Source organism: Clarias gariepinus, chromosome 12, assembly GCF_024256425.1.
Source record: "Clarias gariepinus isolate MV-2021 ecotype Netherlands chromosome 12, CGAR_prim_01v2, whole genome shotgun sequence".
Classification (NCBI taxonomy): Eukaryota; Metazoa; Chordata; class Actinopteri; order Siluriformes; family Clariidae; genus Clarias; species Clarias gariepinus.
The window spans coordinates 17,705,951-17,728,163 of NC_071111.1; the positions used below are offsets into that span (position 1 = coordinate 17,705,951).

At 38.0% G+C, this 22,213-nt stretch overlaps 1 protein-coding gene across 4 annotated transcripts in view; it reads right to left on the reverse strand.

The window, feature by feature from the left end:
- The window catches only part of celsr1a (cadherin EGF LAG seven-pass G-type receptor 1a), an 87,911-nt gene that overhangs the window by 30,895 nt on the left and 34,803 nt on the right, over positions 1–22,213 (reverse strand). For 3 of the 4 annotated variants that reach the window (XM_053508528.1, XM_053508526.1, XM_053508527.1), the window contains exons 4-7: positions 20,595–20,710; positions 18,072–18,160; positions 12,782–12,862; positions 509–666 (exon numbers count right to left, since the gene is read on the reverse strand). In XM_053508528.1, coding sequence (XP_053364503.1) covers positions 509–666; positions 12,782–12,862; positions 18,072–18,160; positions 20,595–20,710 — 444 coding nt within the window. The remainder of the gene's footprint in view (positions 1–508; positions 667–12,781; positions 12,863–18,071; positions 18,161–20,594; positions 20,711–22,213) is intronic. The other variant, XM_053508529.1, reaches the window with a different exon arrangement.

A 22,213-nucleotide genomic window follows, 5' to 3' on the forward strand; every position in this document is an offset into this window, starting at 1 on the left:
CTATTTAAAAACATGCTACTATATACCATTTCACCTGATCCCCTCAGTGACCTGCATGAGCAGGCTATTACGAAATGGTGCAGGTTGCTGCCTATCAGGCTGAGGACGATCTTTTATTATTTGCATTTGTTTGAAGTGCTTTTAACGCAGGGTTGTGTGTGCAGCCACACCCGCTGCCTTAATCTCTATGTGTAAAGCTGTTTAACCAGATATTTAAACAACTAGAGACGAGTGACAATTTAAAAGAAAACACGCAACTCCGTAATCTCCCGCGTGTGATCCGTGAGTGTGAAGGTCACAGCATATGATTTGCATATTTACATACTGATTAAACTATCCAGTGCCGTGTTGATAAGCTCAGCGTCATCGGGACAGAAATGTTCGGTGATCATTCACTGTGTTTGCTGTGTTTAAGCATATGATTGGCAGTGTGCTCTTCCAAAACACATCAGTGAGAAGGACAGAAACAGATATAGATAAAAAACGAGAAAGAAGGGTGGGTACTAACTTCTTTTGGCCCGTCTGTGTGCCCTGTGCCGCACAGGAGTAGTTGCCGATTTGAGCCCCGAAGCGCACTGCCATAGCAATATCACAGTCATCCACAGCCACCACTGCCACCTTCTCCCCCGAAGGACCATTAGGGACCCCCAGACGCCCGATGTTAGGCTGCAACACAAAAACACACACACACATAGTAACTTCATGACACTTCAAATCTGAGGCATAATAAAAATTATTAAAGCAGATAACAACACATAATATCATAAATTAATAAGTTGGGAAAGTGTTACCAGTGAAATGACACATATGGCAACGCAACAATTTAAAGATATGGTAAGAGAATTGCAAATGCAGAAAGATTCTTCAGAAGATAAAAAAAGCCGATATGTCACATGCATGCTTGAAGAATTTTTTTTTATGAAATTAAAAAAATGTAAAAAAGTACTAGTACATGAGTTTTTTTTAAATGTTTAATTAAAACACAGCCACACACTCACACACTTCTAATTACAGTATAGGTAAGCTACATGCTATTACAAGCTCCCTTGCTGAGAACACACACAGGCAGCTTGTGCAACTGTTTCATACACTCATTTAAATCCATTCTTATTAAGTAAGTAGAGAAAGGAATAGAAAGTATGGTAAGGGAAAAGTGAGAGCCTGAGTGAAAGAAAAAGAAATCATTTCACATGCCGGGTCCATAAATGGCACAGTTTCCACAGAGAGTTTATCAGCCAGATCAGTGCCACACCCACAGTGTCGTCTCTTTTTCCAGTACCAAAACACACTCTCTCTTTTTCCAACAGGAATTCTATTTTTTTTAACAACCAGACAACTTTAGTTCTCTGACGCTCACCCTGCTTTTAGTCTGCTTGTTTTGCTTTCTGGTGTCTTGCTCATTTAAAAACATCCCCTTGCTCATGCATTCTCGCTTTCATTTCTGAGGATTTGATGTCTTTTCCCAAGGAAATGCAGCAGCAAAGAGAATGTGGTAGCAGGAATCATCAAGGTGTGAGCAGGAAGACAAACTGCCGTCAGGGAAGCGGAGTGAACAAAGCCTCAGAAGAGCTGAGTGTTAAACGCCACTGTGTGCTAAACGTCCTTAAAATAGCAGATTAATGGCTCCAGAGATAAAACAGCACGCTCATATTTTGGTGCATTGTTTCAGTGCCTTAGCAGCAGGATATGAGGGCGTGAGTTATTAACCAGATGGCTATCTCCACTCATGCTGGACAAAAAAAAACAGAACAACAAAACTTGCTAATGGCTATGCATTTAGTGTTGTCCAGCATATATGACATACATCTATTTGCTTGCTTACCTTAAAAATGGAACAGAATTTATAATATACTGTAAGTATATATACTGTATATTAATACTATACTATATATTAATTATATACTATATATTATATACTATAATAATTATATACAATATATAATAATTATATATATATACTTTTTAATGTCCTAATGTAGTTTTTTTCCCCATTAATATTTTCACTTTCACTAATATTAAGCATGTTTTTATATATTTATTAATTATGCTGTGCTGTATATATAAAAGTTTAATTAACTTTTTTCATTCTGGAGCTAATTATTTCATTACTACGGGTTTGCAAGTCAAAACAGGACTTGTGATGAAGGCATAAAACCAAGTGATATTTACAGAAGACTTTAACCATAGTATGATGCCACAGTAAAACATCTAAATTGTGTAAAATGTTTTAAAAAAGACCCTACATCTATAAATTACAATTCTAACTGAGATGGCTTGGAGCCCATCTAAGTCATTCCACGTGAACATTCAGAGATTGGAACTCCTGATCCTTGAAAATAGATGGATAACTTGTCCGCAACTTACAGTATAAAACAAATGGAAACTGTACACACAATCATTTATAAACACAGCTTGCACATTACAGGGCCTCGGGTGGGAATTATTACCACATCCTCCATACAGTCCTGACCTCACTCCAAGCCGAGCATTTCAGACAGAAGGCTTCGGCGTACTGAGAAATCTTTCTACTCTGATAGTATCCAAGCACTATAGAAAACACTGGGAAAATTATATATATATATATATATATACACAGTGGAACTTTTGATTACGAGCATAATTTGTTCCAGAAGTGTAAATCAAAGCAAATTATTCTATAGGAAATAATGGAAACTCAAATTATTCGTTCCACAGCCCCAATAAATAAATAAATAAAAACAATTAATACAAAATATGAAGTAAAAATAAAACAAATTAACCTGCACTTTACCTTTAAAAAAGGAAAAATAGAGAGTGTGTGTGTGAGGGGGCACGGTGTCAAATTACGCGCACGCACACACATGACAGGCTGAAACAGAAAAAGAGAAAATAGATCTTTAACCTTTCTAATAAGATTTTCTTTTGCTTTACACACGCACACACACGTGTTATAAGAAACAGTACACACGTGCTGTACACGCACTTACAAACAAAAAATAAAAGATGCTTTATATGCACACAAGTGGTCACAGTGTTATAGTAAACAGTACACACATGTACGGATGTTGATTATACCAGTAAGGGACACGCACTAAGACCCAGTAGTGAAGAGGATTACCCACAATTCTGCATTGCAAGAGAGAGAAAAAATATTGGCTCAGTTGTGATCACGTGAAAACAAGAAGCACATGCGTGATGTATGATACTCAGTACGAGTCTTGCACGTTGTCAAGTCAAAATTTATTAAAAATCTTTGCTCGTCTTGTGTAACACTCGCAAACTCGCAATCCGAAGTTTTACTGTGTATATATAATTAATTATAATATAAAATTCAGATTTATATTTGATGCAATTTCATTTACAGCCTCTACTTAAATACAGTACTTAAATGTCCATTCGGAAATTGTTTTCTGCTAACATACAAACTCTAAGTAAACAATGTTTTTGTATCAGTTTTGCAAATTCATACATAATTTCACACAATACATTATAGTCATTGTTCATGTGCTGATTAATTTAACAGAAAGGTTAGGGAATCCTTGCTTTGATCCACTTCCAGCAGATGGCTAATGAAAGTTTCCTAGTCAAAACACAATGTGATGTTCACACAATTACTATTTCGGTTTTTCCCTCTGGCATGGAGTGAATGCTTCATATTCAGCCTAGGGGAAACCTCACACACATATTCTTTAGAAATAGCAATAGGATCACATCCTCTTTGTAGGAAAGTGACAAATAATTAAAGCTCATTAAGGCTATGATTAAAACTTGACCCCATATAAAAAAAGAGAAAGTTGAAAAGTTCCATGCATGCCAGGGACACATGGAGATGCAGCCATGGTTGGGGACCATTTTGGCTCCATTATTTCACCTATAGTAGTGCTGGTGGAGGTATACGAGTGGGTGAAATTGATGGAAGTTGATGGCAGACATACAGTACGTAGGTGGACTGTGGTTAACCCCCGAAGACATCGACCACCACAAACCCACTTTAACAAGCAAGAGGAAAATTTAAGCATGAAGTAGGCTTTAAGCACCACTTCAACAAACTTCACTTCCATTTAACCGTGGTTTCCTCTAGCAAGATAAAAGCACTTTTGAGTATGTCCCAACTCACACATAAGCATGTACCATGTACTGTACTATACAGTCAACAGCAAGCAGGGTCAAGCGATTAAGCCTCACTGGCACGCTCTAAGCTTTGAATTAATAGTTAAGCTCCAGAGCGCTTGATTTCACCGAAGTCATTTATCTAACCTTTTAATCAAACTCTCAGGGGAGTACGATAACAACAGGCTGGCTACCAAAAGAGGCAAAAAAAAATCTTGCTGCCTTACATATAACTTTTCAGCAGAAAGATCACGACAGACAGGAATGATAAAGTGTCTAAAAATGCTGAGATCAGGACTAAAGAATGTGAGTCATTACAAGAGTTTCCCACAGTGCCATGTTTTATGATAAGAATACAACAGCACAGTTTTTATGTTTTTCTCTGCTAAGCATACTTTTTTCCCCCTAAGAATGAGCATTTTTCATTCTAGAGGAAGATTGCTGGTCTGGTTAAAATCTGAATTGGATTAGCTTTACTGGCAGTCTCTCAAAAGCATGAGAGCACACAAAACCTGTAGTGTCTAAAGCGATTAAAAAGAAAGAAAGAAAAAAAGCATTACCCTAAGTCACCTGAGGCAGCAAATTTGTGCATATCTTAATATAAGGTTTGTTTCCTTGCTAACAATTAATTTCTATTTTCTACAACAACAAAAAAAGATGTTGAGATGAATTAAATGTCAATGTATAACAAAGCCTCTCATGTTCGAGCTTGAAGTCACATTTCCACTAATCCAGATCAGGAGTAGGCTTTCGCTCAGATCTAAAAAGCTTAATTTCCATTCAGGTCCAGGTTTCTTGAATCTGGTGCTGAGCTGATCCCTCAATACAGCAGCAGATCATTGCTAACGCTGTAGTAAGTAACCTGTGCCAGGTTCTCCTTTGGTGGTTTTGGCAGCATCTTACACTGATAGACATGCGGGATGCCAAACATGCATTACAAGCAGATTGAGACAGGGCGAACGTGAGAGAGAAAGAGAGACAGAGACAGGGAGAAAGAGAGAGAGATGTGTTTAGACATGCAGTCTGAATTTATTTCCAAACCATGCTCACACTGCAGAGAAACCAATAGGGAGAATGGAATAATATTACTTCAGTTTGCATAATCCGAAGGTAATTTTATATCTTGTCTATGTCAAGAATTGTGTATAAACAAATGATATAGGCATGCCACAGGTGACTGTAGCACCTTTTGTTGGTTATAATGCGTGCTTTGTGCTGATCCACATCACTGTGAACATGTGTGAAAGCTTACAAATACTTTTTCCATGTGTGTGATAATGGAAACAGGGAAGCAGTTAGGAATGTAATGGAAAAGTAATGATTATCAGAAAGTGAGAATGTTGCTCATTAACAGCATCCTAAATTTGCACACCATGTAGGATTTTAAATCAAGTTACTCGTTTGCTTGGCAAAACTACAAGTGTAAAACTACAATCTTTGAATTTGGTCATTTGTCCAACATACGTATGTGTCAATCCTCTAATTCCATGGTCTGATTTCTATTTCTTTCTAAATTGGAAAACAATGCTAAAGGCATCCAAAATATGCAATAATCTCCTCCAAACAGTTCATATTGAGACACATCTGTAAAGCCTTCATAACGCCTCTAATCTAAAGTTCTGTTAACTGGTGATACCTGAGGCTGGTAACTCTCAATGAAGTTCTGGTCTTGCTTTCCCAGGATGCTCTTCATGAGGGCCAGTTTCATTATGGCGCTTGATGGGTTTTGCAAATGCACTTGAAAATCCTGTTCTTGCAAGAACTACCTTATCCCAGAAAATGTGACTTGTGTCTTAAAATAACAACTGACTATTGTTGTTACCTTATTACCTAATACCATTTGTGTTATTTTATTGTTTTTAAATCCCCAGTGTTGTTCTACACTGTAGAAAAAAATCACTAAACAAAAAAACATTCAATTAGGAGGTGTGTCCAAAATTGTGACTGGTATTGTACATACATTGACACAGAACATGAGGAATTCATTCAGACAGCTCCAACCAAATGCACACACACACACACACACACACACACACAAACACACACACACACACAAACACACACATCTGTCTGTGGCATCAGTCCATATGCCTTCCGGCTTCCGAAACCAACAGGTGATAGCTTGTGCATGGCTGCCTCTCTATAATTCCATATTTTATTTCTTTCTATTCTTAATTTTGTTTTTTCCTTCCTTTAAAACAAAAACATATTTAAATATGATTAATGAATGTTAGTAAGGAACCAGTCCTAGCTGTTACGCTTACAATAGAGTACCACAGTGTGGTCTCTTTCTCTCAGTAATAGTGGTACTTTTCAGCTCAGGTGTTAGTGGTAGATGTCGGATCGAGTTTCAGTTCAGGCTCCTGTGAGGGGGTTCCCGTCGAAAGATGAGGGTCCCACAGAGACTGTGCACTACTTGAGCAGATGGTTTGACATCACACACACTTTAACAGGGACAATGAGTGGATATTTGACTATTTGCCTAGCTGTCAGCACACCAATGTGTTTAAAAAGCCCAATGTGTTCTTAAGCTCTTCTGTAATCAGAATCAGTAAAAAGCAGTAAAAGCATCTCCCATGAGTAGGGTATTGGATGTCACACCAGTGTAAACCAGGGTCACATTTATACTGCCCATTAACACGAGTACAACAGCAAAGCGTACTTTTTCAATAATTCTGTAGCCACATACTGGCTGTATGGGCAGTGCATGTCTGTTAAACTTTGTAAACAGCCTGATCTATTGATCTAAGGCAGAGTGAACAGAAACGTTTGCTCTACAATACTTAATACAAAAAGTCGCAATGGGCAAGGTAAGAAATCCTTTGCAGTAAAAAACTAGCATTACTTCAACATGTTGCTTCTAATTAAGTGACTTTGCTTATTGCTTGTTGAAGGTTTTTAGATCCTGGAAGCCTCCTCTATCGAGAAAAAATGCTTTTAGCTGGAAATAACAATTGCTTCCTGTCTTGCTACCTAAGTTAAACATGATGGAAAAATCTTTTTTAACACATCTGTATACATCTATTACAACCGCTCTCCATCATTAAACTAGACTTTTCCCTCATTTAAGATTTTTCTAGGTGCTCTCTCGAAGGACATATTAACTATATTAATTTATGACTTTAAACATAGGGATAAATTAATTACATCATGGCTCTGTAGCCATTTAACAAGCACGCAGGTAGCTAGTTTGCTAGGATTGGGGGTTCAAGCCCCACTACTACTGTCGCGCCATTAACCCTATACCCATATATAATATTCAACCCTCAAAAAGGCTATAGGCATGTAGTTATCTTAGTACTTCTAACATCGAGTTTGGGCAATCTCAGTATATGTTGTGCTTATGCAAAACATTTGAACTAGTTTTATTATCTTAAAGTTGAATAGTAATATACGGGACTCTAGTTCCTCCTTTCCCCTCTTTTTCCACTTCTCACAGCCGTTTCATTTGAGCATTAACAATTCCCACTTCTTCTCCTAACCCTTGTCTCGGGGGACGGTAGGCTACCTGCAGCCATGGTAACACACTTGATCTTCACAGCTAACAACAAAGAGCGAGAGGTTGAGCTAGGACAAAGATTACCTCAGCACAGACAGTTACTCTATTCAGTTTGAACAGTAAAAAATCACTACTTAATTAAAGATCACTTCAATCACAATCCAAACTGTAGTGCTGGTCTTAAATGGAATGATGTGCAAATACAATTCTCTTTAATTCACTGGGTAGCAAAGATTCCAAACCACTCCATGAAAGCATGTTTATGAAGTACAGGTAGATGTGATGAAAATCTGAAAAAAAGGCTCGCAGTCTCAGTATAAACCAAGCTATCTTTACATGTTGTTACACGAGAGCATGGCTTTAGTGACTCGCAGTTGTTTTTCGCCCAAAGGCTGGGCTCAAGTTTCTGATAAACTCCCAGATTTGACACTTTTATTTGTGCGGGAACCTCAGAAACCTAAAAAAAAAACCTGCGTTAAGATAGTCAAAACTGACAAGCAAAAATTTACTGTTACAACAAATAGGTCTGTCAGGCACATTGTCACAGGAAATTAGTGCCGTTTTTTAAATAATCCACTAACCCTGAATAAGGTTTAAAAAACATCTCAGGTTAAACTAAATTATACTTCTAAGGGAAAGGTCCCTTGTCTCACACAAAGTCATAGTATAGAGATGCTCATCAAGAGCGAAGTGTTTGTGTTATCTTTTTATGGGCTGCTGGTCAGTTACAGGAAGCACAAATTAAAGCTGTAAGAACAATAAAGGACTTTATTTGGGTTAAACTGAGGAAACCTGGCCGTTCGTGCTTTCTTCCCTTTCCTCTCCTTCCATCATGTCTCCCATTTCCTTCTTCATGGAACAATCAGAATGTCTGGTGTTGGCATCACAACGATGTCGATGTGAGACTGTTTTCACAACGGCGTCCTCCCCCCAGCCTTTATACGCGAAGTTCAAACACCATTACCTCACCCACCCTGTGGCAGTGTAAACCTAGAGCTGTGAATAATTAAAAGGAACCTGCTTGACCCTATACACACAAACACACACTCACCTACATACACACTGCAAAACATACCCTCGGGACATACACCTAGCACCATGCTGTTCCCTTCCCCACAGGACAAGCGCCACAATTTCAGACCTATATGTTACACAGACCTTGTCTCTCTGTAACAAGGCCATCTATCAATGCTCCAGCATGTTCCATAAAGATACAAACGGACAGCGGCTTTTGTCTTCTTCTGTTCCTTTAACACACGAACAAACTAGAAGCAGAGAAAAAAAAACACTACACAAACGTCTCCAGTTTCAGCTGGTGTCCACTTCACCTCAGTGACTGGTTTACCTCACCTACAAACACACACTTCACCTGACAAGCCGTTCCAGGAAAAAAAAAGTAACCTAACATTATAACCGGTTACAACCTGCCTGAAAAAAAAGAACTTGAACATGAAAATGTTTCACAAAATATGTCTCATATTCCAGGAAGTGATCTCAAATATTTTAAAACATTCCCCTCAGTCATCATGTATTATATGAAAAATTCTGCAAGGAAAAAACACCTTAAAATACATAGTCTACTAAGACACTGTAGAGACAGACTAGCATGATAAATCACATGCACGCTTAAGGTATGCATTGACAAAACTTTGGAGGGGGGTCTAACGCTAAGGAAGGCGTGGCATGGGGTCAGGTATGAGGCACATAAGGCATGGATAGACAATAAATGAGAGAAAAAGAGAGAGAGAGAGAGAGAGAGAGCACTAAACATGCTGCGCTACTGGCGTAACCTTAACAGTTCCTTTTCTCTTGACTGTATGTGTTAAGGAATATACTAAGAAAGTCCGTTAGAAAAGATCTGGGGGAAAAAAATTCTGTGAACACTTTCAGGTCAGGTGACCATGGCTCACGTCAGCATGGGGTTTAGTCATGCTAAACAGAGTCTGAGGAATCTGACACACACACTGAGACAATGAAGTTGTGTTAGCTGTGAATGTGAAGATAAAAAAGGAGAAAATTAAGGCAATATGAGGGTACTTCCTGAGAGAAATGCAGGAAGGGCATTAGGGGGGAAAAAGATGCACCTGTATGCAGTATAACCTCTTGCCTGTATGTAACGTTTTGGAAAGGGTTACAACATAAGCGTCCCTAAGGTCTAAAACGTGACATTTGACCCACCGGATAGGGATTCAAAGGTAACCTAAAGTTGTTTGATGTTCTCTAATGTGGGTTTAATTTTTAAGCAGTCAAACACTTATATAGATAATTCATTATTTTCTCCACAGAACTTTTCAAATATCCCATCAAAACACAATTCATATCCGAATTACAACCTTTAGTGACCAGACTATAAGAAACAATTTGAAAAATTGTTATTAGAAATAGAAAAATGTTATTCCAAAATTTTTTGCAACCTTGCTTTAATGATATCTGAGATATCAAACAGCGACCTCATGTCACACTTTCAGTACCAGCTCCCAAGCAAACTGGTGGTCATGGAGTGGGACACACTGGAAACCCATACTGACCATCGATCAGCTCTGTACGAGTCATGTAAAATACTGTAAGAAACACGCCTTTACATTTAACCGGTACACTCAGGTATGACAGAGTGACAGACGACAGTTCTCTGAAAACACATTCCTTTATTATGAACTCTGAAATGAGTGACAACATAATAGAGAGCAGCTTAAATGTTCAAACTGACATGATCTTCAGATTAATCGGGTGACTGCCTCGGACCAGGCTCACGATCAAATTTCATTATCTGCTAATCCTATTTACGTGTCCGTGTGTATGGATGAAACAAGAAGAGCAGGCTCGATAAGAACACGCATGACATTTTTTTTTGCCTCAAAACCCGCAGATGTGTCTGACAAATTAGCGGTCTTGTCCTTTACAGTTTTCGTGTGAAGCTTATAACAGGCTGACAGAAGTGCTTCCCAGGTGCCAACACAAACAGTCAGAAGTAACACTTTCTCTGAGCTTGGGCGTATTATGTTGGAGGAACTAGCCATCCCAGTTTAGCTGTAGGCTGTTTACATCCTGGTCTCGATGCTCGAAAGGAATTGAGGGATTAAAGGAAGGCTGAGTAATTCATGTCTGTGCAATACTTTCTCTAGCCGTAATTCATTCAGGAAACTATGAAGCACTGGAGCTATGCGTTAGCAATCAGATGCAATACTAATCTTACACTGAGGAGGAAGGAGAAGGGAAAATTGGTGTATTTAAGGCTGACCTCAGTGTGTCAATAAGCTACGTGACAAGATTGAAACATGTCCAAGTTACAGACGACACACCCTCTTGATTTCTTTGAAACACTCTATGCACTCCATACTAAGTGCCACTGAGTCTTATCTCTTACATACAACTCCATAACAATACCATGAGCACAATTTATCCTTCAACACACACATTCATGCACTAAAAATAGCTGCAATCTCTGTCTCAGTGAAATTTATTTCTGATTGTAGCCAGAAGTCTTTTCAATGTGTGAGGCTGTTTGTGGTCCAGCTGTGTTTCCTGATATGACATCATGCTTCCTTCCTGTCTGGGGTGTGACATGTTCTTCGTCAGTTTGTGTGTCCTATCCTTTCTCTTGTCCCTCTCTCTACTTTTGAAAGTTAGAGGCAAAGTGCTTTGCATAATATTAGCTGATAATATTCCAGATTGTTATTACTGTTTAGTCTGTTGGTCACATGACCATATCTGATAGGGGAATGTTTCGGTGGAGAAGGCGATCAACTTTTTGTGTTCTTGCCATTTGGCAAAGAGTGAAAGGAAAAATGTTGGTGCTTTAGCCTCTCCTTGGCCTTCTTTCCTACTGCTCTTTCCTTTCCTTCCTTGACCAAATGGTTTTATGCATTTTATTCGTTAGCAAAGCAAAAAGACTGACAAATTGCCTTTTTTTTATTCTCAGTAGTCAGCAGAAGGAAAGAAGGCTGCATGCATGCAATTAAAAACGTCCTTGAAATGTTATAACCAGTACTGCCTTAGTAAGTACTCTCTTTAAACAGCTTATTTTCTTTTTATAAAATGTATAATAATCTAGAAAGAGAACATGCAAACTCCATGCACACAGACCCTGAGCGGAAACCGAACCTGGACCGTGAATGTGCAAGGCGACAGAACTACCATCAAACCAACGTGCCAACTTTTATGTATTAAACTCAGTATACTTGTAGTTTTTGACTTTAGAGATGCTCAAGATTCCCTATTTCCTCAGCTTGAGCGAGTCCCTCAAGCCTCCTTTCCCAACATTATCTTGTCGCCTTCAGGGGAAAAGCATCAACCAAACACTACTTAAAGCACCAATAGTTTACTGTTATTCTTATCACAAAATATGCACAAGAAAAAATATTACTTGATTAATTTCCATTTTCTACATGTTCTTTACTTTACTCGTCAATGTAAATTTGGGTGCTCTAATCTAGGGGAAAGCTATCACAAAGTTTTTCACTCTAGCTATCACTCTTCCCAATACACATAACATTTATTAACACCAACCAATTTCTCACCAACCTCACACCTGATCAGAAGCAACGCAAATATATCAACACTCCTCTTAATCTGATAAGCAAAGTATTGATTTTTTAATATAACATGTTGTATTTGGTATGTTACATCATGGGACTTAAACAACCCTTTACAACTGCATGCCTAACTACATAAAGTCAAGTTCCCAATTTACCTTAGATTTACAAACAAGCGGTTGCTTTATATAGTTCACATTTTACCAAGACTTTATTAACTATGAGAGGAAAGCCACTCATTTCTGTACTCATTCTACTACACATAACAAAACTCACATAAATCATCACCTTTGTTCTTTGGATAAAATGATCAAAAGGCCTTTTAAGACATGCTTCAACAGAGCACTTTACAGCTGGATACAGAAGAAACCTGGCACATCTTCAACTCTATATGATACGAAGTGATAATTGATGGCCCTACTGGCATTTCTCCTTTACCTTGGTAGTAGGCAAGGACACATATGCAAGTAGTCAGACAGTGAGAACAGGATCATGCTTTCATACCCTTTTCAGTCTAGCAGGAGGACTGAGCAGGACTGATATTAAATCTGACCCAGGTTCAGCACTTAGATTACTAAGTTCAGTGAATGTGGCAGAGGGAGAGAGCCAGAGGTTAGCAGTACCGCCACCGCAGAACCAGAGCTAGACTAGGCCACTGTACCTCCTTATGGGTGAGCTCCAGCCAGGCTGTATAGAGCGGGACACGCAGCACCCCACTGGCGTCCAGCAGGTGCAGGCTGTCCTGGGTAGACCATGAGAGAGAAAGGCTCAATTAGAGTCCATGCTACAGGCCTCTCTCCCCTCTACTAGCTCTTTGTGTATGTGTACAGGCATAAAATTAGAGCCAACCGTAAGAAGCGATGAACTAAGTCTCACAGTCAAGACTCACAGTCTGCCTTCATCAAATACATGCCTGTAGAGCGACTATGCCTGGCGCTTAACTATGTGCATTGAGTAGATTGACCTGGGGGTACATGAGATGGTATGTACATAAGTGATATGTGTGTTTTTTTTTAAAACAATAACTTAAGAATTGAACACATGAATAATTTGGGAGCCCATTAATCAGCCCTGCGATATATAATTTTATAATAAAGTGTTTATAATAAAGGAATAATGTGTTTAACTCATAAATGAAACTTAGATAAAACTTAGACTTACACCAACACTAACAGGTTATAATCCTGAACTACATTGCATATATTATAATACAAATAAATAAATAAATAAATAAATGAATGAACGAATGCATTCCCAGTGTCTGTACATGAGTCATTAAAACATGTAACACATTAAAATAGAAACATTATCCAACATTACTGTTAACACTAAAATGAATCAAGTTGCACAGAATTCAATGACACAAAAAAATCATTTACTTTCATTTACTCTTTCATTTCTTCTGAGAAAGAAATCATACCCACACACCTCTCACTGACGTCTGGGAGAAGCTCACTGTCCCTGTGGGGACAAGTCGGGGTACACTAATCCATCACAGGGCACACACACACCCACACAAACTACTGGCAAATTTAAGAATGCCAAATAGCCAAATCTGTAAATTTACCAAAATCGGTAAAATGTTTCCCAGCTTCTCCTATCACTACTTCACAATATCACACAGAAAAAGAATTTACTCTAATAGCGGTTTTATTTTATTTTATTTAATGACGCAGTTGTTGGCACAATGCCTCAGGGCTACCTGTATATGTATTCATTAACCTGACACTGTACGAGAAGCCTACTGTGGTTTAACTGCAATATCACAGCATATGATGTCATATCATCCGCTCCTCTAACGCTGTGCAAACGAATGTTAACCGCCATAAATTCCCCAAATAAAGGTTAAATTTTAGTTTTTTTATGTTGTATTTGCAAAACCGTCTTTTTTCTGTCCTTTATGTCTTAAATTTTATCAAAGTCGACCTTTTAAAAACAACGTTGTCCCAACGCAGGACATTATCACAACATTGTTACAACCAAATTACACTGGTCATCCAATGTTAGACGTTCTGCAGGAGGAGCTGTCAGGGAATCTGGAGAACCTCAGCATCAAATATTCACTTCTGCTGTACTCACTTCTGTATGCTACTCATTATATTAGTAGTCAGAATGTTGTGTGCTTGTTAACAAAGTGGAAATACCAAGAAAGTGATATTTCATACAAAAAAAATACTATATGGGTGGTGACTATGATATGTGCTAAATACCTGCACTTCATAAAGTAAGTCTTTAAATACAACTTTTTTTCTGAAATAATATAATAAGCTTTTGTGTTTTTTTTTTTTTGAGGCCCTGATTGTCAACATCATTATCTACACCAAGACTATTTCTTATCTGTCATACAGAGGAAACAGTAAAGAAACAGAACTCCCATAATGGCATTTCCTTCTCATTTTCATCACTACATTTTCAATTCAGCAAGCACAGTGACCCATCGATGGCAAGGGTGCCTGTTACAGCATGACCTTTGACCTTTTGGAGTCAGGGCAGGGACAGTGTTACTTCCCTGAGGGGTGCTGCTATATGTCCACCCTTTAACCCCATAAATCAGAGTTAATGCAATAAAAATAGATGTTAAAGGTACAGTGAAAAATCCTCAGGCATCCAGACAAACCTCTCTGACCCTAAATGAGATAGTGGTACGCATGTAGGGCTTTTTCAAAAGAATGTCTGAATGGGCCTTAATGTTCAAGCATGCTTTTCTGATGCTGTTTTATCTGCCGTGTGTGTGACAGCTTTACACTGCCCTTTTCTCTGGATATCCCCAAAAATGCTAAGCATCCTTAGGGCAAGCAAAATGTGTGTGTGAGTAAATACCTCGTAAAAAAAGGTTATGGTAACACCAATAACCACCATTTAAGCAGAAAAGCATCTCAGAACACACAACATGCCAGAAAACAGAATAAGGATTGAATAAGGATTTGGAGCAATGAAAAAATGTCCTGTGGTCTGGTGAATCCAGATTGACCCTATTCCTGAGAAATGGGTGCATCAGGGTGAGGAGGAAATTCCATGAAGCGATGCACCCATCATGTATAGTGTCCACTGTACAAGCCTCTGGAGGAAGTCTTATGATATAGGGTTGCTTCACTTGGTCAGGTCTAGACTAAGCAATGTTCTGTGACAATAAAATAAAGTCAGCTGACGACCCAAATGCATTGATTGACGAGGTTATCACAACAGTGGAGTTTTTTTCCATAATGGCATAGGCATACAGTATTCCAGGACTCAAATAGTGAAAGAATGGTGCACTGTTTATAAAGGTAAATAATCCAGACAGCGCATTTTAAACATATATTTATATTTGCTATTCAGATGTGGCTGTAACTATGTATGATTTAAGCTAGCTACACCCTTTTTATTGACTCATACCCTGATGTAAACAGTTTTTAATCATTACAAATTAAAAAACACAACTGTTCTGCCCAGACATGCAGCATGAAAATCAAGCTTATTGGTTTCCATGGAAAGTTGCCCAGACACAAGAGTGGCAGAAGGGACGACCACTATCACACAGCGACCCGTGGCCTGTGTACTCTGTGTTATAGTTTCACACAGGCAATCACTATCTTAAAATGAACAATCCATTACAGTATGTTGACCCTGTCGGGACCTTTTTCAGCACTCTAAGAGGTTAGGAACCAATAAACATACTGTGGTTGTTAAACCGGTTCAACTTACACTACTGCCAATTAAAGTCAGGACAGGAAAGCGTACTTTAGCTTCAGCATAATGTGAACATGCACCTTTGCCCGAGACTGGAACACGAGAACATCTCATTGTCTCCTTCTCTTAGAACTACCCTCTAATTTATGTTCTCATTCTCTGAGAAACCTTAAGAAGGTTGTGCACTCTCTACCTTTTCATGCATGAACACACAACCTGGACTTTATGAGTGCTTTATAAATGCCAGTTCAAGCCTCAGAAACAATGATGACGATTCAGCGTTTGATATCTCAAAAGACGTAAAGCACACTGGTGTTTTGTGTTGTTCCCTAAATTTCACGGCTTTGAATGAAGGTTGGGGACGGTGTAAAAAGCATATTTGTTAAAATGGCTTTGTAGGTATGCTTACCTGACACATTTGCCTTTATCATTATGTATAAACCTAATGCAACTAAAACTTTTAATATCTCTTTTACACAAACCCCTAAACGTGCCCTAATATATCCTTTAATTGTAACAAGTTTACCCCCATCTTAAAGTTCCTAAAATGTGCCTGTTACAGTTCCTCTGTTACTGTGCCTGTTACTCATGTCATGCATTCCAGCCTCACCAAAAGATTCTGCTCTAAACACAGTTTCACTTTCTGCATCTTTAAATGCAAATTAGCCCCTTTGGTAAAATGGTTGTCCATTTTCCTAGCCAGTCAGAATGTAAGAAACCGGACTTTACTGAAAATAGTGCCTAGGAGACGAGTTAGAGGAGGGGCTTTGCAAATTTCTCCTCCCCTTCTTTTTTTTTTTTTTTTTAACAACATATTAAAAACAAATGTATGGACAAAACTAAAAAGAAAAAAAAAATGTTGATGTACACATACACTAGACACCCATGTGAATGTGCAAAAATTATTATAATGTTGTATAATTAATGCCCTTTAAAGCCTTTGACAGATATAAGATTTATCGCTACAAAACCAAAAGACTGTCTTTCATATCCTAACTCAAACCAACCACAATATGATGACATTCCTACATTAAATAATGGGGGATTACATCCAGGAAACTTTGTGCTTAAGACGGTACATCTTGGATGCAGGGCACACATGCACACACAGTTAACTTCAAAAGAACTGTGGGAGGAAACCTGAGTACCCAGGAGAAACCTACCAAGCACGGGGAGATCATGCAAACTCCATGGAGAGAGACCTGAGGCGAGAACCACTACGCCACTGTGCCATCTGGGGAATTAAACTACTAATACTATTACTACTACTACTACTACTACTAATAATAATAATAATAATACAGATTTGAGTTTATTATTCTGTAGTTTACATGCTTGCCAACTCACAGCATGGTGCTTTGAACTAACAGGAAAGCTTTGTGTATTTTTAAGCTTAGCAGGCTTTATACTTACGTTTGAAAATGACTCGCCAGACAAAACACACAGTTGCCCTCTCCCCTGTCCTCCATTCTTGGTTTATCTCTTTATTGCTCTCCTTTATAGCCTCCTCACGGTCGTGCCATGTTCTTTCCGGTTTAAAAAACAGATTTAACTGTTCTTCCGAGGATGTTTAAATAAATTTTTTTTTTTTTTAAAAACCTATACATTTTCAAAATTTCTTTTATCTTAAACTTTTTTTAATAGAATCTTGATCTTCATGATGCTGTCTGTTTAGGTCTGTTCTCTAGAATAATGTTCTTAATCCTTCCAGTATTTATATAAAAATCACATGACATTTTATTTGCACATTCAACCAATAATGGAAACGGGTCGTTCCAGATCGAATTTAGGGTTTTTACACCGGCAACGGGAAAAAAGTGATAAAATCATGGCACTTTATTGACTTTTACACCCACTTCAGTAATATGTATTTTTAGGTAGATTCATTACATACTATAAATACTTACTATTTATAAGGCATTACAGGGTAGTATTATCATTTTAAAGGTATGCTGAATATAAAGCTACTGATTAAAGATCTACATCAGCTAAACATTTTATGGCGACCACATGCTTCTGTGTCATTTCTAGCAAGAAATTATGACTTAAGCTGTATGCTAGAAGTACCAGATGCCTTTTAAAATTAAACTGCACCTCTAAAAGTTGTACAAAAACGTACAACACCCATACCACTCTATTGTGCCTACTCATGACCCACTGGCCTATGATAAAAAAAGCACAGCTAGGAAAAAAAAGACCAGCGTGTATAAAAGTACGGAAACACAAACAGAAGGCGACGAGCTTAACATGAGCAGGGAACAGGATCGAGAGCCGCCTCTTACCTTGTTGTAATAGTGGAGTTGAACAGAGTGCCACTGGCCATCGCTAACACCACCTGGTACAAAAGGTGCCACAGTAGTTTTAGACTCTCCTGTGGAAAAATTGATGAATAAGAAAACTGCATAAGAGGCAGAAAGAAAATTAACCAATTAAAAAAAGAACATGATGTCTTAAGCTGAGTCACACAAAAGCTTAATTAGTGTACAAACAGAGCAATTGCAAATAAATGATGATTCAAAAAGATGCCCTGGCATGTCACAGAAATCGCTTTCTTTTTGTTAACTTCATGATAAGATGAAGCCTGGAGTCGTGTAATGGCAGGAACACAAAGCGAGACGCCATCCATCACACCTCCAAGTGGCAGGGATTTCTTTTCTATCAATGGGCTTCATTGAGTTGCTTATGGAACACCACTGACTGAGATTTACACTGGATTTAGAGGCATATTTGCTAAAGGCAGGAGCTCTCTGGCAGGCATTCACAAAGAGTCAGTAAACAGTAACCACGCATTGTGGCCAAGTTTCTAAACAAGTTCCTCATCTCTTCACACATGAGATTCGTGCTTTGGGGTTGCTTGTTTTTTAATTTAGCCAATTTTAAGGTGAACACTAATTACACTGTGGAACAGAAAGCCTATTTAATATTTAACCCTTAAACTGCCTTTAAACTTACTGGACCTCTTCTTGAAGGTGGAGCCTTACCGGAATAAATCAATGAAATGGTTGAAGCCAAACAGACTTTTAAACTGTACCTGTAAGCTCAGAGTTTACGTATATGTATACCTGTGTGTGCCAAAATCGGGATCAGATTTGATGATCTGATCAAAGATCATATTGTAATTATTTTCACTATCTATCATAATTATCTATCATAATTGAAGTGTTGTACAAACCATTAAAATAGCAATAGAATAATTAAAAAAAAAATTTTTTTTGTTGCATGTATTTAAATATATTATAACATTTTAATGTACTTTAGTCTAATGATTAAATAGCATTTTAACTACATATGCACCCAACATCATTAAACTTTGCGCAGAGATGCAGGAGCATCCCTCACGTTAACGTGTGTATGTGTTATCTTTAAGGCTCTCCATTAATAATATTATGGAAACTACTTGTAGCGTCCATCTACATATTTTCTCTCTCTCTCTCTCTCATACACACACACACACACACACATATATATACTCAGACACACATACTAGTTGGGGAATTCGCCCTCAGGACCAGTGACTGGTAAATTTTTCGTGGACTTTTCTATCACACAATTTACAATCTTCTGTTTCTGCCTGTCCCGTGTTTCTTCGTCATGTTCCTCATCTTATCTCCTGTGCATGATTGTTGGAAATTTTTAGAATACAGTGCTTAATGTCTCACATGTATCATGATCTCTCCTAATTGAGTTTGTTAGTCTTCGTGTGTTCTTATGAACATAAATAGTTATTTAAAATGCATAATAAAAAAAATGCCAATATTCTAATACTACTATAAATATTTACATATTTTTTCTGCTTTTGATAATAATATGTTGCAGAAACTGTGAACATTGTTTTAACATGCAAAATGCGCATTTAAATGTCTATTTAATATCTGTTTTATAAAAAAGTTTGAAAAGCACTGATCTAGGCTAACAGCAAATAATGCCAAAAATTATTTGTATTATTTTTGTAATTGAATGTTTTAGCTGATATTTATTTATCACCTCATATGTTACTTTGAATAATAAAATAAACAAATGGGTAAGTTATTAAGAAACTCCCTTTTTTAATAATTCCTTGACTATGTGTATATTACCTTAAATAAGTTGCAGTATTTTGCAATTAGATTGTTGCCCTGCTCTATATTGCAATTAAAATTGTTATACCATTCATTGTGCAGCATTAGTGCACTCGAGTTCATGTGTGTGAGCAAATATGCGTATTCATTCGGATGGGATTATATTTCCAGAGACATCTATTAATTAATGTTGCCATGTGCGATCCCTGTGTAAATAACAGAAATGGGAGCGTCTTCAGGATGGACATGTTTGCCCCTGTAAAAACTCACTGAATCCACCTACAAACTTTCCCACAGCTATGTACTAAATAACTTGTCAACCTGAAACCTGCAAAACCGCAGCTTCTCCAACGAGTCGTTAGTGTTTTTCATTTAAAGTTCAGTGAATACTTGGATTTAAATTTGATTTCGGTGGGAAACAACAGACTAGAGCGCTTTCTGGAATGCTTTACATTGAACAATGTGCAGAACCTTTCTCTCCATAAAATATAACATAGCCTTTTTTATAAGAAAATTTAAAACAACCTCATTTATCCAGAGCATACAGTAAAGCTGGTTTTACTTCAACCGGTTCTCCCATTAACAGAGACAGAGAGACACCGCTACAGAAACACTTGGATTTCACTGCTAATCGTTAACCCTGATAGTTTAGACATTAACCACACAGTACACTCATGTGGCAGTAAGTCGGTCGATCAGTGATGTTACATTATTTAGGAGCTAAAACAGTTTTATTCATTAAGCCACCTGCTGAGAAGGTGAGCTGGATCTGCTCCTCGATGATCTCCACGGCGATGAAGTCGTGCTTCTCGTTAAAGCGGCCGTTGTAAAGAAGCAGGGCGTTTCTCTCTCGTGTAGCAAACCTGAGAAATTAAATTAAGGAAGAATTGAAACTATAAAACAGAACAATATGCGTTTGTGTTTCTCCTCAGTATATAAATAAAGCAAACACTACATAAATGTGTGAAAAATGTGCTACTGGACAGCAAACAATCTCAGGTGAGTTGATTTAACCTTCACCAAAAAAAAAAAAACAATGAGAAAAAGTGTAAATCGTGTTTAAGCCAGAGTGATAAGAGAAACAAAGGAAAGTAGAAGTGATTTGGAGAAAAGAAGTGAGTGTAAGACTGGTGCTCCTGAGACAGGAAGCGGTTTCTCTGCCATGGGTGTGGAGAGGGCAGACGAGTCAGGGAGCAGCTGGGAAAAGGAAGACCCAGGCAACCAAGCAAAACACTGATAATGCTCTCTCAACACGGACCCCATCCTGTTATTATACAGTGCACGAGAGCCCACGGATTTCACTAATGGCCCTTCCGTGACGTTATTACGTACAGCATGTCAACCTCTGACTCGAGGAACATTTACATAAACAGACTAATTAAATTCTGTCACTCTGCTGTAAAAGACACATCCTCTTGACTTAAAAAAAACTAATTAAAAAAAACTTAAAAAAAACAGTATTGCTACATAACACTAGTACTTAATCAACCAGACTCGCCTGGCTGTCAGAAAATAGGTGTGTCTGGGGCATTCTGCCACCATATTGTTACAAATTTTGAACCACAATATGAACCTTAAACACCCACATCCCCTGCAGGAATTTAGCTGACTAAACGTTGTGGTGAGTCCTGGCAATGTTACAGATATTGAGACAATGTTGATGTTTTTAAACATTAGATTTACTTTGATGAAACGACATCAAAGCATTTGCATACATTCAACATTATCTCAACATTATTTTACCTAAATCATTATTATTTTCAAAAATAACATTGTCCCGGCAGTGAACGTTAGCAGTGTTGAGTGTAACGCATTACAAAGCGTTAGATTAGGTCCACCATTTAATTACTCAGTTATAGTTTCAAAAAATGTAATCCGTTATTCAGACAATTTATATAATCCGTGAGCCAGACAGCAGTCATTTCCAATCCGTTAGTGTATGTGTGTGAAAGTCGGCCTACAAGCCCCGCCCCCGACATTCCTGCTGTTATACTACTATCTCACCTATGTGGTTTGACTACACGAGGATCGACACGTGGTAGATGGAAACGTAATCACAGCGCCAAAACTCACAGTGAATCATGATGGACCGTACTTACGGTCACCGCGCGAAACTGCGTTGCAGTGCCGATCCCAAGCCCGGATAAAATGGGAGGGTTGCTTCACTAAATAGTAAATACACTACTAAAGAGTGTGTGCATACACAAAGTCAGTAAATACTACAACTTAAGATGACTCGTAATATATTATAATCTCCACACAGTCTTGCATGATGAGAACTCCTCTAAATGAGAAGAAAATTTAAAATTTGTCCTAGTCTCCGTCTCACCATTCTCTATTCACTATTGCCACTACTCTCATCTTTT